Genomic DNA, 17,931 nt, shown 5'->3' with positions numbered 1-17,931 from the left:
GCGGCGTGGGTTCTCTGCCCGACTTCCGGTCCGCGTGGCTGGCGGCCGCCGATCATGGCGCGCAGACCGAGCGACCGAATCCTAATCCTCAGCCGCGCTTCAGCGTGACCAGACCCGCGCTGCTAGCTTTCCCTGACTTCCACTAAGAAGCCTCTCCGCCCGACTTCCGGCTCCGGCTCCCGACGCCATCTCGGCCCGGCTACGTAGGACGCCGCGCGTAGGGGCCGAGAGCGTCTGATTGGCTGAGACGGAGGCTCGGGCGCGCGAAGCCAGAGACACCCCCGACCTCCCCCCCCCACCACCACCCAGGGTTATATCAGAGGCCGGGGGAACTACACTCCCAGACTCCTTTGCGCGGCGCGACCGAGAAAGAGGACGGAGGGTCGCCTTGGACCACAACTCCCGGCAGCCCCAGCGATGCCCGCCCTTTCCTTTGAAAACGAGGAAAAAAAAAAAAACAACAACAACAAAAAAGAGGGACCGGACGAATGGAAGAATCCTTCTGGTGCCCTTTCCTTCTTTCTTTTTTTTCTCCCTCCACCGAAAGGCGGGAAAGGCGAACTACAAGTCCCGACGAGCCGCGCGCGCCTGCGCCTGCGCTCTGACGTCTGTCGCCATCTTGCCCCTTCGGAGGCACCGCAAACAAACCCAATTCCTGGTGTCCCCCTAGTCTTGGCGGAGGAGCCTTTTAGATGAGCCCCGAAAGGCCGGGCAGGTGGGTGTCTCAGGGCGAATCCTGGGAAGAGCTGGCACGTTAGCCAGGGCAGGGGAACGGCTGGGAACCCCCTCCATCCTCCCCGTCCCCCAGGCATTTGGGAGTCCGGCATAGGGCGCCTAGCCCCCATCCTCCGTTGTTTCCTAACGGGATCGTAGGGGCTCCCCGAGGTAGGCTCGGGGAGGGGTGGGCTACCCTGGTACTCGCACTGGCACGATGCCCCGGGGGGCTTCGGCTCTGGGAACCTCCCGGCCGTTGTGGCTGTCTGTCCTGCGCGCCTACTCTTTCTCTTTTTTTTTTTCCTCCTTGTCCTCTCCTCTTGAGAGGAGGGAGCGAGGCGCGGACCCCGGCCGGAGACCACCCCCCCCCGCGCAAATCCCTTCATCCCGTCCCCCCGCCCGCCCCCGATGGCTGCCGGGGCTCGGGGTCGTGGGCTTGACATTGGGAGAGGCGCGGGCGGGCTGCGCCGGGGCCGGGGCCGCGGGCGGCGCGGGTGCGTGTTTGGAGAGGGGGCGGGGCGCGCTGGCCTGCTGACACTTGAGCGGGACGTCGGGGTGCGGGGAGAGGATCGGTGCGCGCGGCGGGTCCCGGCGGGCGGCCCGGGCTTTCGGGGGCGCTGCTGCGGGCTGGGGTGCGTGTGTGAGTGTGTGCGCGCCTGTGTGTATAGGGTGGAGCGGGGGTGGGGGGAGATGCTTTGGGATGCCGTGACGTGGTTGCTGGAGATTCGGGCGGTCGCCGGCCGCCTTTGGTGATCCTGTCGCGAGGCGGGGACGGGCTTTGGGGAGCCGAGCGGATTCCCTTTGGCTCTGCCCCTTCCTCTTCTCCACCCCCCCCCTTCTTTTTTTTTCTTTATGTCATTCTGCCAGCTGGGGCGCGCAACCCAGTTCGGTGCGCTCCGGGTTGGTTCTGTGCTCCGAGGACTGTAGGGGGGAAGGAAAGAGGGGGTGGGGTGGGGGGTCCGGGAGGGAGGCTCGACTGGGAGCCCAGAGTTGGAAGTTCGCAGCCCCGGCGCGCCTGGGATGCGGTGGGAAAGAGCAAGTTACCTCGGTTCAGGCTCCATTGAGCTCCATTCTTTCATTCATTCGTTTCCCCCTCTCCCGCTAACCATTCATTTATCTGTTTGACAAATGTTTACAGAGAGTCTACTGAGTGTGCTAAGCTGGCATTTGTGTGAGCCACAAGCGTCGTGTCTTTTTGTCCTCCAGACACGGGAATTCCCGGTTCGAAGTTCCTGGTATCTAAACTTTTGGCCAAATGGTGGTTTCATGACTACAGGACCCAGATTCATTTTTTTCATTGCTAAAACTTGAGAGTACTTTCTAAAGGTCTGTTAATCCGAGTAATATGCTGTGATTTTTACTTATTTTTATCGCATGTAATTATTGAGGAAGCTGACGGAAGTCAAGACACTTAACCCAAGGTGACACCGGCGATAACATCCATTCAGTGTGCTATATAGCCAGTTTGAAAGAACTTGACATGCATCATGCTTTAAAACTCACAGCAAGCTGGGTGGTATTATCTCTCTCTTCATAAATGTGTTAAACTTAGGCTCAGAGTGGCCAGTTTACCTAGGATAAAACAACTAGTATGCTAAAAAGCTGGAACTTGAACCAAGAGGCGCCTGACTCTAAACCCCGTGCTCATTCTACTGTATTAGGCTGGGGCCGGATGTTCTCAGATGGTGGTTTTATTCCTCATTTGTCAGAAGTTGGAAAGTCTGGTGGTGAAAAGTGATTGCAAGGTATCTTTCTGTTTATACTCAGCCTGTGGATGGATCTTCAAATGAGTGGCCATTTGAATGTACTTTGGTAACTTTGATTTTTAAACTATTTCTTGTAGGGAGGATAAGCTCTTTGGGGCTACCAAACAGAAGCAGCAATGCCTGTTGTGTGGCCAACCCTTTTGGATCTCAGCAGGGATGAATGCAAACGGATTCTTCGAAAATTGGGTATGATTTTTGTTGTTTTTGTTTGGGGACAGGGTATTCTCTTGACCCTTAAAACCCTATAAAACCGTGCAAATCAAGAGGTTAATATCTTGGTGTTCATTTTAAGAGTGAACACCTGTGAAACTGCCCAGGTCATTATGGGTATGTATATGTGGGAGGTCACCAGGTATCAGAAGAATGTTACTTTGTAAAAGCAATGCATACCATTCTGTTAGAGTGGTAGAGCAAATATATGTGCCCAGGCCAGGTGGTGGGTCCAGTCACAGTACCTTTAGCCCAGAGAGGGTGCTTCCTTTTTTTTTTTTGTTTGCCGCACATAATTTAAGATGCAGTGTAATTCATAACTTCTGGATTTACATGTAGATTCTCTCTAGTCACGTTGTATGTTATGGTGAACAAATCACCCAGAATGCCCAGGGTACTTAACAGAGCTCAGGCTCAGGTTAACTCATATGTGAACTCTCCTGCTGCAGTAAATTGATCCTTACTGAAAGAGAGGTTGTATACTAGAAAAAGATATCACAGAAGGACCCGAAGAAATAAAAACTTTAGGGTCTAGGAATTAAATCCAGCATAAAGTAAATGCAAGTAAAAGTGAAAAATGATGAGTGGGTCTCTGGTTTTAGTTAGAGCTATGTGAGAAGCAGGAGAAACAGTCATCTCACATGGCAGCGTCCTCTTCATTGACACTTTGGGAAGGGGCTCTTGACAGTGATTTGCCGAAAGATTTCCTTTCTCCCCATTGGGTTGTTGTCATAACAGTGAACCTTTGAGTTGCCTTTAAACATCAACTCCAGGTCCAAAGTTTAGAGAAGATACTGTGTTTAAGAATTTGCTTAAAACAGCTTAAGAATTAACTTTACCATTTTTGAAATAGTTACAGATGCCAAACATTTTAATTACCAAGCACTTGGGATAGATAGTCTGGGTGATAGGTAAATGCTTATTACTTTCTGGCCTGCCTCTCTTGCTTGAATTTTTTTAAAGTATTAATACATACACTTAGTTTGGTTAACAGTCTCCCTCCTGTGCCCCATCTTTCTGTCCTGTCCACCTTTCACCCTTTTACTTATGACTTTCCTTTGACTTTCATATTATTTATGATCTGTTTCTGCCCTGCTCTCTTGAAGCACAGGCCAGAGGAGAATGTTGGATGTCCCCCGCCTTGGTTCATATGCTTGTTTGGTTCTGTGAGACAAAATCTGTTCACTGATTCTGGAGCCCTGACATTTTCCCTCCCCACAGGACTGTGGTTACAGATGTGTATGACCACACCCAGCTGTTTATGTGGGTTCTTGGGAATAAAACTTAGTGGGCCCTAATGCTTGTAATAATTACACACACACACACACACACATGCACATATGTATACATACATACATACATACATACATACATACACATACACACACATATACACACACACCCTACTACCTTCTCTTATCCCCTTCTACTCCAGTTGAATTCCTTCTTCCCAGTACTTAATAGTTGCTGTACCAGATCTGAATTTTAACTACTTCTGAGCTAGAACTCTAACTAACTTGGGTCTTTGTGATGGTAGTGTAGTGGAATGGCTGAAATGGAGCTAGGTTTTATAAAAATAGTTCGCTGCTTTTGTTTTCTGAGGTGCTCACATATGTGCAGTTTTTTGTTTTTTTTTTGTTTTTTTTTGAGGTAGGGTCTCGCTCTAGCCCAAGCTAACCTGGAATTCACTATGTAGTCTCGGGCTGGCCTTAAACTCACAGCAGTCCTCCTACCTCTGCCTCCCGAGTGCTGGGGTTAAAAATGTATACCATCATGCTCAGCATGTGTTAGCATTTTATTATACTTCACAGGAGTGAATACTACAGTGAACATTAAATAATGGTTCAGTGGTTAGGTGCACTTCCTGCACAAGCATGAGGGCCTGATAAAGAGACTGGAAACCACTTGAGTTATAATCTCTAGAACCCATGAAAACAACTAGACATGGCCATGTGCACCTGTAGCTCCAATCCTGTAGAGGAGCAGAGACCAGGAATCACTGGAGCTTACAGGGGCTACAGCAAGCTCAGTAAGAGATTCCTGCTCAAATAAGAACAGATTGAGGGCTGGAGAGATGGCTTAGCACTTAAGTGCTTGCCTGTGAAGCCTAAGGACCCTGGTTCAAGGCTTGATTCCCCAGGACCCATGTTAGCCAGATGCACAAGGGGGCACACACCTCTGGAGTTCATTTGCAGTGGCTGGAGGCCCTGTTGCGCCCATTCTTTCTCTCTCTCTCTCTCTCTCTGCCTCTTTCTCTCTCTGTCTGTCACTCTCAAATAAATAAATAAAAACAAACAAAATAATAATAATAATAAAACGAACATGTTGAGGAGTAGTGGAGTGAGATAGCTGACGTTGTACACCTGATGTTCTCTGCTGGCAAGCATACCCTGCTGCAGATGAATGTGTGGTGCCCCACAGAGACATACACATGTGTATACAATAAACACCACACTACACACACACACACACACACACACGCACACGCACACGCACGCACGAGTACGTGCATGCGCATGCCAAAAAAAAAGTACCAGAAAATCAACCCAGGTATAAGGTATATCGTTGTCTCAGGATATGCATAAAAATGGTTGACAACAAATGTGAAGGCAGTTGGGAAGCTAATTAAGGTTCTCTGTAGTGACTAGACTTCTAGAAGAAGTGCATGTGTAGCTATGATAATGCTGTTGAGAACCCCCGTGTTGAGTTCGATATTACCACCTCCAATTTTGTATATGACTTTAAACTGTCTAAAGTCTTGACACATCAGAAATACTTGTCACATTTCTTAGTTAACTCTGTTTTCTTTGAGATCATTCTTAAGCTGGGCCTCATTAGGTTTATAATCCCAGAACTGGGAAGGTAGAGGCAAGAGAACCAAAAGTTTGACAGCCTAGGCTGTAAGACACCCTGTCTCAAGAACATAAAAAGGAAATAAAATAAAAAACCAAAATGAAAATCAGATCCTTTTCTTTTTCTCCAAGCTACTCCTCTTATTTCTCCATTTTTTTCTTTGCTTTTGTTTTTCCTTTGTTTGTGTTTTCAAGGTAGGGTCTTGCTCTAGCCCAGGCTGACCTGGAATTTACTATAGTCTCAGGGTGGCTTCGAACTCACTGCCATCCACCTACCTCTGCTTCCCGAGTGCTGGGATTAAAGGCATATGCCACCACACCTGGCTCTCCATTTGTTTAGTATGGCATTGCCATACTTTTTTTTTTTTTTTTGTGCATGCACACATACTTTTATGTATGAACATGTATATGCAACTGTATGTACCCTTGCATATGTGTGTGGACATCAGAGAACGTTGGGTGTTCTCTATTACTTTTCTGTTTTTTCTTGAGACTGAGTCACTGAATTTGGAGCAGCCATTTTTTTTTGTCAGACTGGTTGGTTGATAGCAAGCCTCAGGGCTTCTACTGTCTCCACTGGTATAGGACTGAGATTATGAGATTGCAGGCCTGTGTGGCCATGGCCTTACCTGGGTACTGGGGAATCAAACCTGGGTTGGCAGGCTTTGCAAGTAAGAGTCTTTAACCAGTGAGCTCTTTCCCCAGCCACCCCATTCTTAAACCTTTTGCAAAATACAAAACCTTACCCCTTTTCTTCTGTCATTACTACCAAAATCAATAACTGAGTCCTAGCAATAAAAACTTCAGGCTGGGGCCTAGAGAGACTGCTTAGTAGTTAAGGCGCTTGCCTGCAAAGCCAAAGGACCTTTGTTCAGTTCTCCAGGACCCATGTAAGCCAGATGCACAAGGTGGCACATGTATCTGGAGTTTGCAGTGGCTGGAAGCTCTGGAGAGCCCATTCTCTCTATCTCTCTCTTTTTTTTTTTAAATTTTTCATTTATTTCTTTGAGAGTGACAGGCAGAGAGAGAAAGAAGCAGATAGAGAGAGGGAGAGAGAATGGGCACGCCAGGGCCTCCAGCCACTGCAAACGAACTCCAGATGCATGTGCCCCCTTGTGCATCTGGCTAACATGGGTCCTGGAGAATCGAGCCTCAAACAAGGGTCCTTAGGCTTCACAGGCAAGCGCTTAACCGCTAAGCCATCTCTCCAACCCCTCTCTATCTCTTGCTGCCTATTTTTCTCTCTCAAATACAGAAATAAAAATAAAATATTTTTAAAAAGAGAAAACTTGCGGCTGGTATTAGAGGATTTTGTTGTTGTTGTTTTAAGGTAGGGTTTCACACTAGCCCAGGCTGACCCTGAATGCATTATATATTGTAAGGCTGGCCTCAAACTCATGGTGATCCTCCTACCTCTGCCTCCCAAGAGCTGGGATCGCCACCATGCCAGGCCAATGGAATTTTTTTTTTTTTTTTTAAGAGGACACAAGCTACGTTTCTCCATTTTTTTCTTTCTGTGATTCCTTGCATGTGTTTGAAATAAAACCTTCCTAACAGTTTTAATGTGTGTGTGTGTCTGTGTGTCTGTGCGCATGCACAGACACACACATATATTTGCTCCTTTTTAGATTTTAATCATCTTGAGGATAGGGACTTTGTTTTATACTCACAAGTATTTTCTCTGGTACTTTGTAGCAATAATATTGTTAGTTTGACTTGAATTAGTGACTGTCTAAGTAAAGACATTTTTACTTCCCTTAGTGTAAGACTCTCAAGTGTAGTTACTGTTACTGGAAGTTACTGAAGTTCAATGAAGTACATTATCTGTTTTGTTACTCTCCATTCCTTTTGCACATGTTCTTGTTCCCTATGTGGTACGCAGTTTCTGATAAAAGCTTCTATTTCCTAACCAGATGATATGTTGCTCCTTATTACATGTTAACTGTGTCATAGTTGCCAGATGACTTGTTTCACTGTAGTTGCATTATACGGTGAACATAGGCCTTGTAGTAGGGGTCAACATTGATTTGTTTTTCTTTCTGTTTTTTTTTTTTTTTTTTTTTTTTCTTTTCTTGTTTTGAGGTAAGGTTTCATTCTAGCTCAGGCTGACCTGGCATTCACTATGTATTCTCAGGGTGACCTCAAACTCTCCATGATTCTCCTACCTCTGACTCCCAAGTGCTGAGATTAAAGGCATGCACCACCATTTCCAGCTGATTTGTTAAATAAAATATTTCATACACATTTTAATGGAGGCGTGCTTTGGAGTGTGGTGAATTCTTACTTGTTTCCCGTCGTGCCTTTCTGTACCATATTCTGGGTTAGACAAAAGCTGACATGTATTTTTTCAGAACTAAGTATTCATTTCGCTACTTAACAATAGAGCTTTGTCCTTGAAGAGAAACTATATGCCTTGTCCACATAGTGTCCACACAGTATGGACTGAATATGCAGTGCTCACACTTAGGGTTTTTAGCTATACTGGGTATTTCTGCTCAATGTAGTCATCCTTTTCTTCTATAGCAAGCTTCCTTTCGACAGCCAGAATTGCGAATAGTGTGTACAGAATGACACTTGGTTTTTTATTGGGTCAGTGACTAGTCTGCAGACATGCATCTATTCGTTATTTTGCTCACACTTACTGAGTGTGTCAGACATTGGCAAATATAAATACTTAAGAGCAAGTTGAGGATGATGATAGCTGTGATGTAAACATTTATTGTTGTGCTCAGAAATATCTGCTTCATGGTGTTAGTAGCTTAAAACAGCTCTTTATTATTTCCATTCTGTGGGTTGCTTGCATTGTCTTGAGTTCGGGCTCAAACACAGCTGGTAGCTTAGCTGGGGACAGATGCAGCCGAGGTGTCTGAGAGCCTCTCTTGATGTGTTTTTTCCTACTGAGCCTGGTCACAGTGTGGGCGCTGGTACCAGGGTTCCAAGAGAGCAAGGCCACGTGTATGAGCGCTGAACGGGTATCTGTGTGCGTCCCATTTGGTGATTACTTCATTGGCTAAAAGTAGGGCCATGCCTAGAGTTGCTGTGAGAGGGAACTACACAAAGGCCATGATGGACTATACTGAGTAGTGCCTATCTTTTATTTAGGAGTCTTTGAGGAGTTTTGCTTTCATCTGTATATTTAGAGACAGGATGAGAGATGAATGACAACTTGGCCAATATCACACAACTAGTAAGAAATAGTGGGGTGCCAGAATTTTTTGTTCCTGTTCTTTTTCTGTTGTACAACACAGTATTGTCACCCCCCATGAGGGAAGTGGATTATAGTATGAATTCTTAGGTAGACTTAAGGGTTGATCAGCAAAGGTACCTTTCAATAATGCTAAAAACTTTTCTTACCTGTTTTATATCATTTGGAGCCTATTTCCACCCATTGATAGCATTAGAGTTGAATGTTCTTTAGCAATAATGTACTAGACAAGGTGTCTAATGTTGTATTTTCCTCCTTATACATTTGTGTGTGTGTTTTTGTAGAGCATGTGTAGTGTGGTGTATTACGTGTGCTATACGCATGTGTATATGCAAATGCAGGTGGAGGCCAGAGGAGAGCTTCCCGTCCCTTCTGTATTGCTCTTTCTTGTACTTCCGTGAGATTGGGGGCCTCTACCTCAACCTGGAGCTGCCATTTTCTCTGCCAGCCCCAGTGATTTTCTGGTTTCTGCCCCCCCTGCAGACTGGGACTAAAGACATGTCTGGCTACAGCTAGCTTTTTATGTGGGTTCTGGGGAGTTCAACTCAGGTGGGCGCAGGCTCTCATACTCAAGAGGCAAGCGCTCTTAATCGCTGCCATCTGTGCATCCCCTAAGTATTTTATATACATGACTTTGGTAAGATATTGGAATAAAATATAATTTAGAAGGTCCACATTTAAATCTTTTTATTAGATGCAATTTTAGAAAAGATTTTTAAAATTTGTATTTGACTGATTTTAGGTTTCTTGCCCATAAGTTGAACTGCATACCTGCAGTATTAAAGGCTTATCTTGATTGAATAATTTTCTTCTTCTAGAATTGGAGGCATATGCTGGAGTTATCAGTGCACTTCGGGCACAGGGGGATCTTACCAAGGAAAAGAAAGATCTTCTTGGAGAACTCTCAAAAGTTCTTAGGTAATGTGTTATAAAAGTTTGGTAGAAGTGACTAGAAATCTCATTTTTGAGGGCATGTATAACTTTTCACTCTCAACTTGAAGATCAGAGGTGTTAGGTATATCGGCGCTTAGAGATCCTGTCCCCTGGTGGTCTGCTGCACTTGTACAACTTATCCTTTATTCTACGATACAGTCAGAGGGTTTAAGGCAGGTCTTTTTGGGTATCTGCAAATGGGAGGAACGAAAGATGAGCTGGCAGCAACTGGGTATCAAGATCCAGAGTGGCATTTGTCGGAGGGACGAGAGGGATACAGGGAAGATCCCTCAACAGATGAGTGGGTTCTGATTATGTAATCTACCCTTAAACATCGTTTCTCTCCAGCAGCAGTGTTAGTGACATTTGAACCCAACAAAGAATTCTTGGGGAAGGGATTCCTTGGTACTTTGTCATGATCCAGTCTTATTCTTAAACTTCCTCAGAAAATGTTCTACTTTAACTTGTGTGATTTCTACATTTAAAGCCATTTTGCCCTGTTTTAAAGGTAAAGATGTGTAAGAGGCTTTCCGTTATTAACAATTTATTGAGCAAAACTTTTGCTCATATTGTTTGTTATTTATGATTCCTCGTAGGTTTTTGATTTTTAGTCCCTTAAGAATTAAAAGTATATAATAGAAAAAGTTATCTTCATTTTATTGAGTATTTATGAATAGAATGGGTAGGGTCTTTAAAAATGATGAGTAATAACTTTATCTCTGATTGATAAAATCACAGGACCAATATCAGCACATTTACCACTGGTAATACAATGTAAATCTCTAGCTGAAGTGTTGAGTAATGAAAGGTTAAATACCATGGTGTCAAGTTTCATTGCATATAGCCACAGGAAACAGATACTGTACCACTCATTTCTTTTATTATATTCCTTTAACATAAAATTATTCGATTCTTAAGCTTTTGTAAAGATATCAGAAGGTTCTCTTCTAAGTGCCCAAATCCTCTTCTCAGTAGTCAAGATTTTGGAGGTCATAGGAAGCTCTGCTTCCCTTGTCTGTGACCTTCCATTCCAGAGATTTGGAAGTAAAATCTTCATATCACTTTGAATTTGTTTCCCTGTGATTTACAACTGATCCTGACCTTACACAGAATCTGTATGAATCCTTTTCTAAGACTTTGAAACATTTTAAGATATACATTAGGCAACCTCCACCCCAACAAAATGGTGACTTAAACATTAATAAAAAATATAGAAAGGAGCTGCCTGCTTGGCAGAGTTCTATAATGGCTATTTTTTTTCATAGCATCTCAACAGAACGCCACCGTGCTGAAGTTCGGAGAGCAGTAAACGATGAACGGTTAACAACAATTGCACATAAGTAAGCCATTAGTCATACACCCCCGATCTTTTAATGATGTAGTGTAACATAGCTTTGAAACAACCTTCCTATTGTGTAGCAGGTTCCTCAGTCTTCTAGTGAGTAGACCTCTCTACTCAGGGATCCTGACCATAGTGTTAACTGTTTATTCACTTGATTATGGGTTTTTTTTTTTTTTTTTTTTTTTTTTTTTTTTTGGTTAGGGATGCTTAAAGTACTCAGGTCAAACCCGTAACCTTTTACAACTAAAGACCACCATAGCTTAGCAAATACTTCACTTTGTTGAAACACAGCTCAATAACAAAGTAGTATGGTCAGCTTGAAAGCCCCTTAGAGGTTCTTTGTGATGGTATCTGACATGTATTTTGCTTTACAAATAGGTTTTATAGTTTTTATATGGCTCTAATTCATGTATTTTGAGATTCAGAAAAAGATCATAGAGTGTGTGTGCTGCTTTTAAGAGATGGCAGTATATCTTAATTTACTTTTAAAAGCCAACAAAATGAAGAGAAATTTTTCTCAAATTGTGTTCAGGTCATCTTAATTAACAGATGGGGCAGAGGGTGATAGAGGATTGAGAGCAGGATCAAGCATTCACTGAGTATGTATGGAGACAGTGCCTACTAAAGAATGAACAGGCCCAGAACTTGTTCTTTGAGTGATATAGAAATAGTTCATAAGGAGCTGGGCGTGGTGGCGCACACCTTTAATCCCAGCACTCGGGAGGGAGGCAGAGGTAGGAGGATCACCATGAGTTCAAGGCCACCCTGAGATTACATAGTGAATTCTAGGTCAGCGTGGACTAGAGTGAAACCCTATCTCGAGAAAAAAAGAAAGAAAGAAAGAGTCCATAAAATATTACAGTATAGCCCATTTGTCTTAACTTGTGTGCTTTATAGGAAATAAAACTAAGGGGAAAAAATCATTGCATTTTCACAATATAATAACCTTAACTGTGTATTCAGAGCATTTGACAGAATTTGAATTAACCCCAGAGATCCATTAGCTTCGTAATGGGTTTCACTGTCCCTCATTTGATATAACACACAAAATGGGGTATTGCCTTCTTAACAGTGTAGTTTGAAAGTTTTGCTGTTTATGCTAGAATTTTGAAATTCCTCAGTGGTAGGTATGTATTGTAGAATTTTGAAAAATTTCCTTTGGAGACGTCTAGTATTTAGTTGTCAGGCTCCCATGGTTGACACATTGAAATATTAATGTGTCCCTCCTTAATTTGCTTCATGCTTTTGAATTGGGATGCTTTAAAAATAACAGTCCAGATTCTAATCTGACAATTGGTAATAGGAAATTTATATGCTAGATAATAAAGTAGTGAATTTAGCAACCAAAGTAATATCTCAGAAGCATTCAAAGAGTATTGTGGGGCAACAAGTTATAAGTTGATGCATCAGTGTCATACTTAAAGGATAACATTTATTTAGTCTCCTTTTCCTTTTTTCCCCTTTAAAGAATGAATTTATCCTTATATTTGGGTGACAGACCAAGTTACAGGTATGCAAATAGGTTATTATTATTTCAGGCTTTTTCTTGTATTTATTTCCAAATTGAAGCTCTCAATTATTCAGGGGCACATTATTCCGTTTACAAATTAACCATGGCCCCTTGCTTCTCCTCCTTTTTCCTTTTTTCCCTTCCTAACACTGACCACCCTTTAGCTACCTGGCTGCTTGGGCATTCCTCTAGTCAGAGGGTGGGAAGGGAGAGGAGGTGAAAATGTTCATTACTTATTTTATTACTTGTCCTGGCAAAGATTTGGTGGAAGAATTTACTAGTATTTGCCAAAATATTTTTTGGATAATGCATGGATTTTTTAAAAAAAATCTGTTTGGCCTCTCCCTTTCCCTCCTCTCTCCATTAGCATGGATAATTGAGAGTCGGCTTTTATCTGCCTGTGTTTCTTCTTTTTTTTTTTTTCCTCTCTCCTTACTGATTTCTTTAATAAATGAATTTCATTTTTTGAAGGGTCTACTTCAGTGTATAATATTAAGTGTCCTAGGTCTTTCTGTACTCCTGTTTTAATATTATATATCGTGGTTTTAGTGTGACTGGATGCTTTATTTGTTGAGCCCAAGGGTAGAAAGGCTTGGTGACTGCCCTCTTTCCCTCTGAAATAACAACACAGCCCAGTCCCAGAGATTACTTACAGGAAGGTTTCCTACTCTGAGTCTAAAAAAAACAACCAGAGGAATGCATCTAATTGACTGCATTCCCTTTCTCCTCTTCCCTCTCTCCCTCCCTCCCTCCCCCACTCAAAACTGCAGTTTAGTCCAGAAGGAATGTGGTTGAAAGCTGCAGGGCTGAGCACAAAAGAAGGGGAACAAAAGGAGTAGGGTGTCTGGCTTCAAAGAGGAGCCTGCTTGTGGCCTGAAGCGTGACCTGTGTTGTGTAGTTTCAGGCCACTTACTAAATTTGATACTGCAACTCAGTTCTTAATTATAAGTATTAATGCTTCATATATTTTAATTGGGCCACTTTGTCCACACTGTAGAGTTAGAATAAAATGGCAGTCTGGAATTTCTGCTCTTAACCGTCCCACCGCCTGTCAGTCATTCCCAGTATAGTGTGTCTCTGTGTGAGGACGCAGATTTCTTCCTGTTACTCTGCGCACTGAAGGATGTGAGGGCCAGCAAAGTTTAATCAGTGTCATATTAGACTTTTCAGAATAGGGACCAGAACGTGCCCATCTGACTTTGCTCTACTGAGTCCATACCAACTTGGTTTGTAAATTCATGTTAGATGACTTGTGCAAACTAGTGCATATTTACACCCTCATTACTAAACACATAGGAACTTTTGATCTAATTCTAACAGACAATTCTCATTTATTTCAAATTTGAGCATGCTTGCATGAGTGGAAATTTGGAAGATTCATGATCGTTCTAAAGTTGCAGTTGTGTCTCTCAGCACTGCAAGCGTTGTCTTCTTAGTAGCAGTGTTCATGTGCTTCATGTTATTAATCTTCCATAATTTCTGCAATCATTTAAACAATGCACCAGGTAAGTGTAGCTATCACTTGTGTGGAAAACTCACACTAAGTATGTTTGTCAGTGATATAGTCAAGTGAAAGCAGAGTAGGAGCCCACCCCCAAAATACTGAGTAGCTCTTAGAATTTTTTCCTTCAGCAATTAGATATAGGCGTCTCCTGTTCATTTTTCTTGCCCCTACCATTCATTGCTTCTGAATTAGTGTTAACATAGAGCATATGTAATCCACTTGTGAGGTTACTGGGGTCTCAGGAACTCCGCTTTCATTTGTCTTAGGCAGGACTGTGTTAAACTATTGAGAGATTATATATTTCTCACAATAGCAACTAGATTCATTGGCTTGTAATCACTCCATTCTGCCCTGAACTTAAAGCCTTTTAAAGTTGTAATTTATTCCATTCAGTGAAAGTTGGTAGAAAGTAGGCAATTGTGCAAATTGGTATTAAACAAAAGCAAAAGGTAGGCATAAACTATTTGAGCTCCACGTGGTGCCAAAGGCTTTTAATCATAGGCTGAGGTAGGATCCCGTGAGCACAAGGCTTGCCTGGGGCTATAGAGTGAGCTCCAGGTCAGCTAGGGCTAGACTCAAAAAAGGAAACAAATCAAAACCCATTTGAAAAACTTTATTCTTTGATTTATGATGTGGCAAGTAATTTTTGTAGCGTGTGTGTGTGTGTTGAAGTTTGACTTCTCTGTGACTCAGGTTTTCCAAGTGTAAAGTGGAGATTTAATAAGTTATCGACTGATAGGCTTGTTGAGAGAACTGAATTAACATACACAGGGTATTTAGAACAATACCTGACATGTAATATGTCTTCAGTTGAATTTAGCTACATCATTCCCACCACTATCAGTACCATCATTACTGTCATATTCTACTGCCCACTGACCCGGGCCTTTATGGTGTTGTTTTAATCTGAAGAACCATTGGATGTACAGATTAAACTCTAGGATGGATTGTAGAATCTAGGGTTTTACAAAAAGTGCAGAAATATTTCTGATACAGTGAAGAAATTGTTTCTAGGTTAATTTTAAGCTTTGACACTAATCATTAGTCAGAGTCTTCCATGGAGCCGAGTGGGAGTTGTGACCACTGATTTGATATTTCAACCTCTGGTCTGCTTCCTGGGATTAAACTTGCTCAAGAAATTTTGGTCAAGAAACCGAGTGGGTGGTGTCTGCTTAGAGAGATGTCTAGTTGCCTCAAATCCAACTCACAGTGAAGCATTCTCCAAACAAATACAAAAGAAGTAGCGGTAGAGGTCTCTTAACATCCTTAAGTCTAACCTATTTTTATTAAACAGGAAGGGTAATATAAAATTTGAAACCAAACATTGCCAGTGACACCTGCTATCGGATGTACAGCTCTTTTCTGTCCTTTACTATCCAATCACTCTCGTTTACTGCCTCGTTTGCTCCTGTTTGAAAGCCTTTAGAACCTCTGACCATGCAGGCAGTTACATCAGTTTGCAGAAGCTCATTGAATTCCCTTCTTAATTGTTAAGGAAAATCTCATATGTTTTAAAACTTAGTAGAAACATTTGTTTTCACTAGTAAAACCCAGTTTACTGAAACTAAAACCAGTATTTATTCATAAGGCATAGGAAAAAATTCTATAGTTTCAGTTGTGTTCATTTTAAGATTAGGTTATAGAATAGAATGTATACGAACCATAGTGTGTGGCATTCCTTGAATTTTAAATATTTGTCATTTTGATCTTGCTTGCTTAAAAGAAAATCTCTCCTTTTCATTCAGGGTACTTTTTTATAACTTACAAGTTGTATTTGTTGACTCATTTTCAGCAAGTAAGAACCCTTGTAGCAGCATTTTCTCTTTTGTTTAGTATGTCTGGACCTAATAGCTCTTCAGAATGGTCCATTGAAGGTCGTCGATTGGTACCACTGATGCCCCGGCTAGTTCCCCAAACGGCCTTCACTGTAACAGCGAATGCTGTGGCCAATGCAGCCATCCAACACAATGCAGCCCTTCCAGTGCCTGCAGAGACCGGAAGCAAAGAAGGTAAGTGGAAAGTTATTTGTGTTAGAGATTACTTTTCCCAGAACTTTTAAAGGAAGTTATTTTATTTCTTTATCTATTTTTAGTCTAGTATTTACTGGTCATGAAACATAGTGAATAATTCTACCTCTGAAACTAGAAACTGCTAGGTTTTTAGTCTCAGCCAAACTTAAATCTTTCTTTAGTTCAAAGTGCAAATTATGTTAATCGTAATATTACAAAAAGCCTTTTTTGAACGAATTTTCTACATTAGTGTATCTTCTGTTTGGTTTTGTTCGGAGTTGCTTTGAGATAGGATCTCATACGTTAGCCTGTGCTGGACTGGAATTCAGTATGTATCCCAGACTGATCGGCTTAGCCTCCCTAGTGCTTGGATTATAGGCCTGAGCCACTATACCCTGTGAATGCATCGTGGTAGAAGTGAATGGAAGGGCTTTGGAGATGGTTCAGTGGTTAAAGGCACTTGCTTGTAAAGCCTGCTGGCCCAGGTTCAGTTTCCCAATACTTATGTAAAGCTGCTTCAGGCCAGACTCACCTGTTTGAAATGGCCACAGACCCTGTGTCAAGGAAGGAGAGCCCAGACAATTCTTTTGACCTCCCCATGCCTACAGTGGCATGCATGTGCCTCCCTACACACACACACACACACACACACACACACACACACACACACACACGTGAATTTTTTTTTTTAATAAGTGAATGGAAGGACTTGATGACATTGGAGAATAAATAAAGGTAATAGAAATTATTTCACTGGTGGATAAAAGATGCTGAACTGACAGGTTTAAAAAATAATACTCTGTATCTTCTGAAACTAATGGTACGTGCACCCTCTCTGTTCTAGCCAATGTGCTAATCCGTGACCTGAAGGCTTTCTTAGGGATATTTAATCTAATAGGTGACACATGCTTTAAAAATCCTTGAATTCTCTGTAGGCCACCATGAGTAATGCTAAGTCTAAGAGCATAATAAGTCCAGTAGCATAGTTGGTTTTGCACGACAGCAACCCTGAAAACAATGCATTTGTCAGATTATTCCGAGGAATTGCTTTGCTTAGCGGTGGGCTCTGAGCAGAATAAGATACTTCCACTTAATGCTGGACTGCTTTATGCCAGAGGAAGCTGTATTTTCAGGGAGGCCATTCTCAGCTTGTAAACTTAGCCTGTACTTGGTTTCTGTTTTCCTCATTGTCAGAGGCATCTTTCCTCTCTTCCCGCTCTTACCTTTTCCACCCTCCAGGTCCCGCAGAATGGGAAGAAAGTTGTGTTTCCAATAGTAAAGTCAGTGTTTAAATTTCAATGTGCCATGTCCTAACGTGGTGACCTTTAGCAAGTCTTAACATCTGTAGGCCTTGAGTTCCTCTCCTTTAAGGAGCATGTGGTGCTGTGAGAATTGGTGACGGTATGTATGTATGCATATGCATAGGTTTTGTGCAGTGCTTGGTCCTCAGGAGATGGCAGCTGGAAAGCTGTGCTTGATGATGAGCTGTGTCCTTGCATTGAGTGATAAAAGAGGTTGAAGTTTGATGTTATTATTTCAGTTTTTGTTGTACTACTTGGTTAGCAGATGGCTAGTGAGTTGGTTTATGTGAATGAACCACAGCTTGGTTCTCTGGGAATTGCTATGGTTAGAGACTTATATACATTTCTTCATTGTTAGTACTTCTGTTCATATTAAAAAAGGAAATCAAGTATGTTCCTGTTGTCCAATTCTTGCCTTTAATGAAAAATTTTAAGTAAAACATAAAATATATATATATATACACACACACACGCATATACATACACATACATACATACAGACAGACAGACACATGCATATATATGGGTTTTTCAAGGTAGGGTCTCACTCTAGCCTAGGCTGACCTGGAATTCACTATGTAGTCT

At 42.3% G+C, this 17,931-nt stretch overlaps 1 protein-coding gene across 10 annotated transcripts in view; it reads left to right on the top strand.

The window, feature by feature from the left end:
- The first annotated feature begins 574 nt into the window (after window positions 1-574).
- The window catches only part of Emsy (EMSY transcriptional repressor, BRCA2 interacting), an 86,449-nt gene continuing 69,092 nt past the window's right edge, over window positions 575-17,931 (top strand). The window contains exons 1-6 of one of the 10 annotated variants that reach the window (XM_045145253.1): window positions 575-715; window positions 2,558-2,666; window positions 9,566-9,665; window positions 10,946-11,020; window positions 12,491-12,532; window positions 15,870-16,045. In XM_045145253.1, the coding sequence (XP_045001188.1) occupies window positions 2,597-2,666; window positions 9,566-9,665; window positions 10,946-11,020; window positions 12,491-12,532; window positions 15,870-16,045 (463 nt within the window). In that variant the 5' untranslated portion in view covers window positions 575-715; window positions 2,558-2,596. The remainder of the gene's footprint in view (window positions 716-2,557; window positions 2,667-9,565; window positions 9,666-10,945; window positions 11,021-12,490; window positions 12,533-15,869; window positions 16,046-17,931) is intronic. The other 9 variants (XM_045145257.1, XM_045145251.1, XM_004656253.2 and 6 more) reach the window with 9 other exon arrangements.

The sequence above is a fragment of the Jaculus jaculus genome, chromosome 3, assembly GCF_020740685.1.
Source record: "Jaculus jaculus isolate mJacJac1 chromosome 3, mJacJac1.mat.Y.cur, whole genome shotgun sequence".
NCBI lineage: Eukaryota > Metazoa > Chordata > Mammalia > Rodentia > Dipodidae > Jaculus > Jaculus jaculus.
This window is presented reverse-complemented; position numbering and strand designations above follow the sequence as displayed.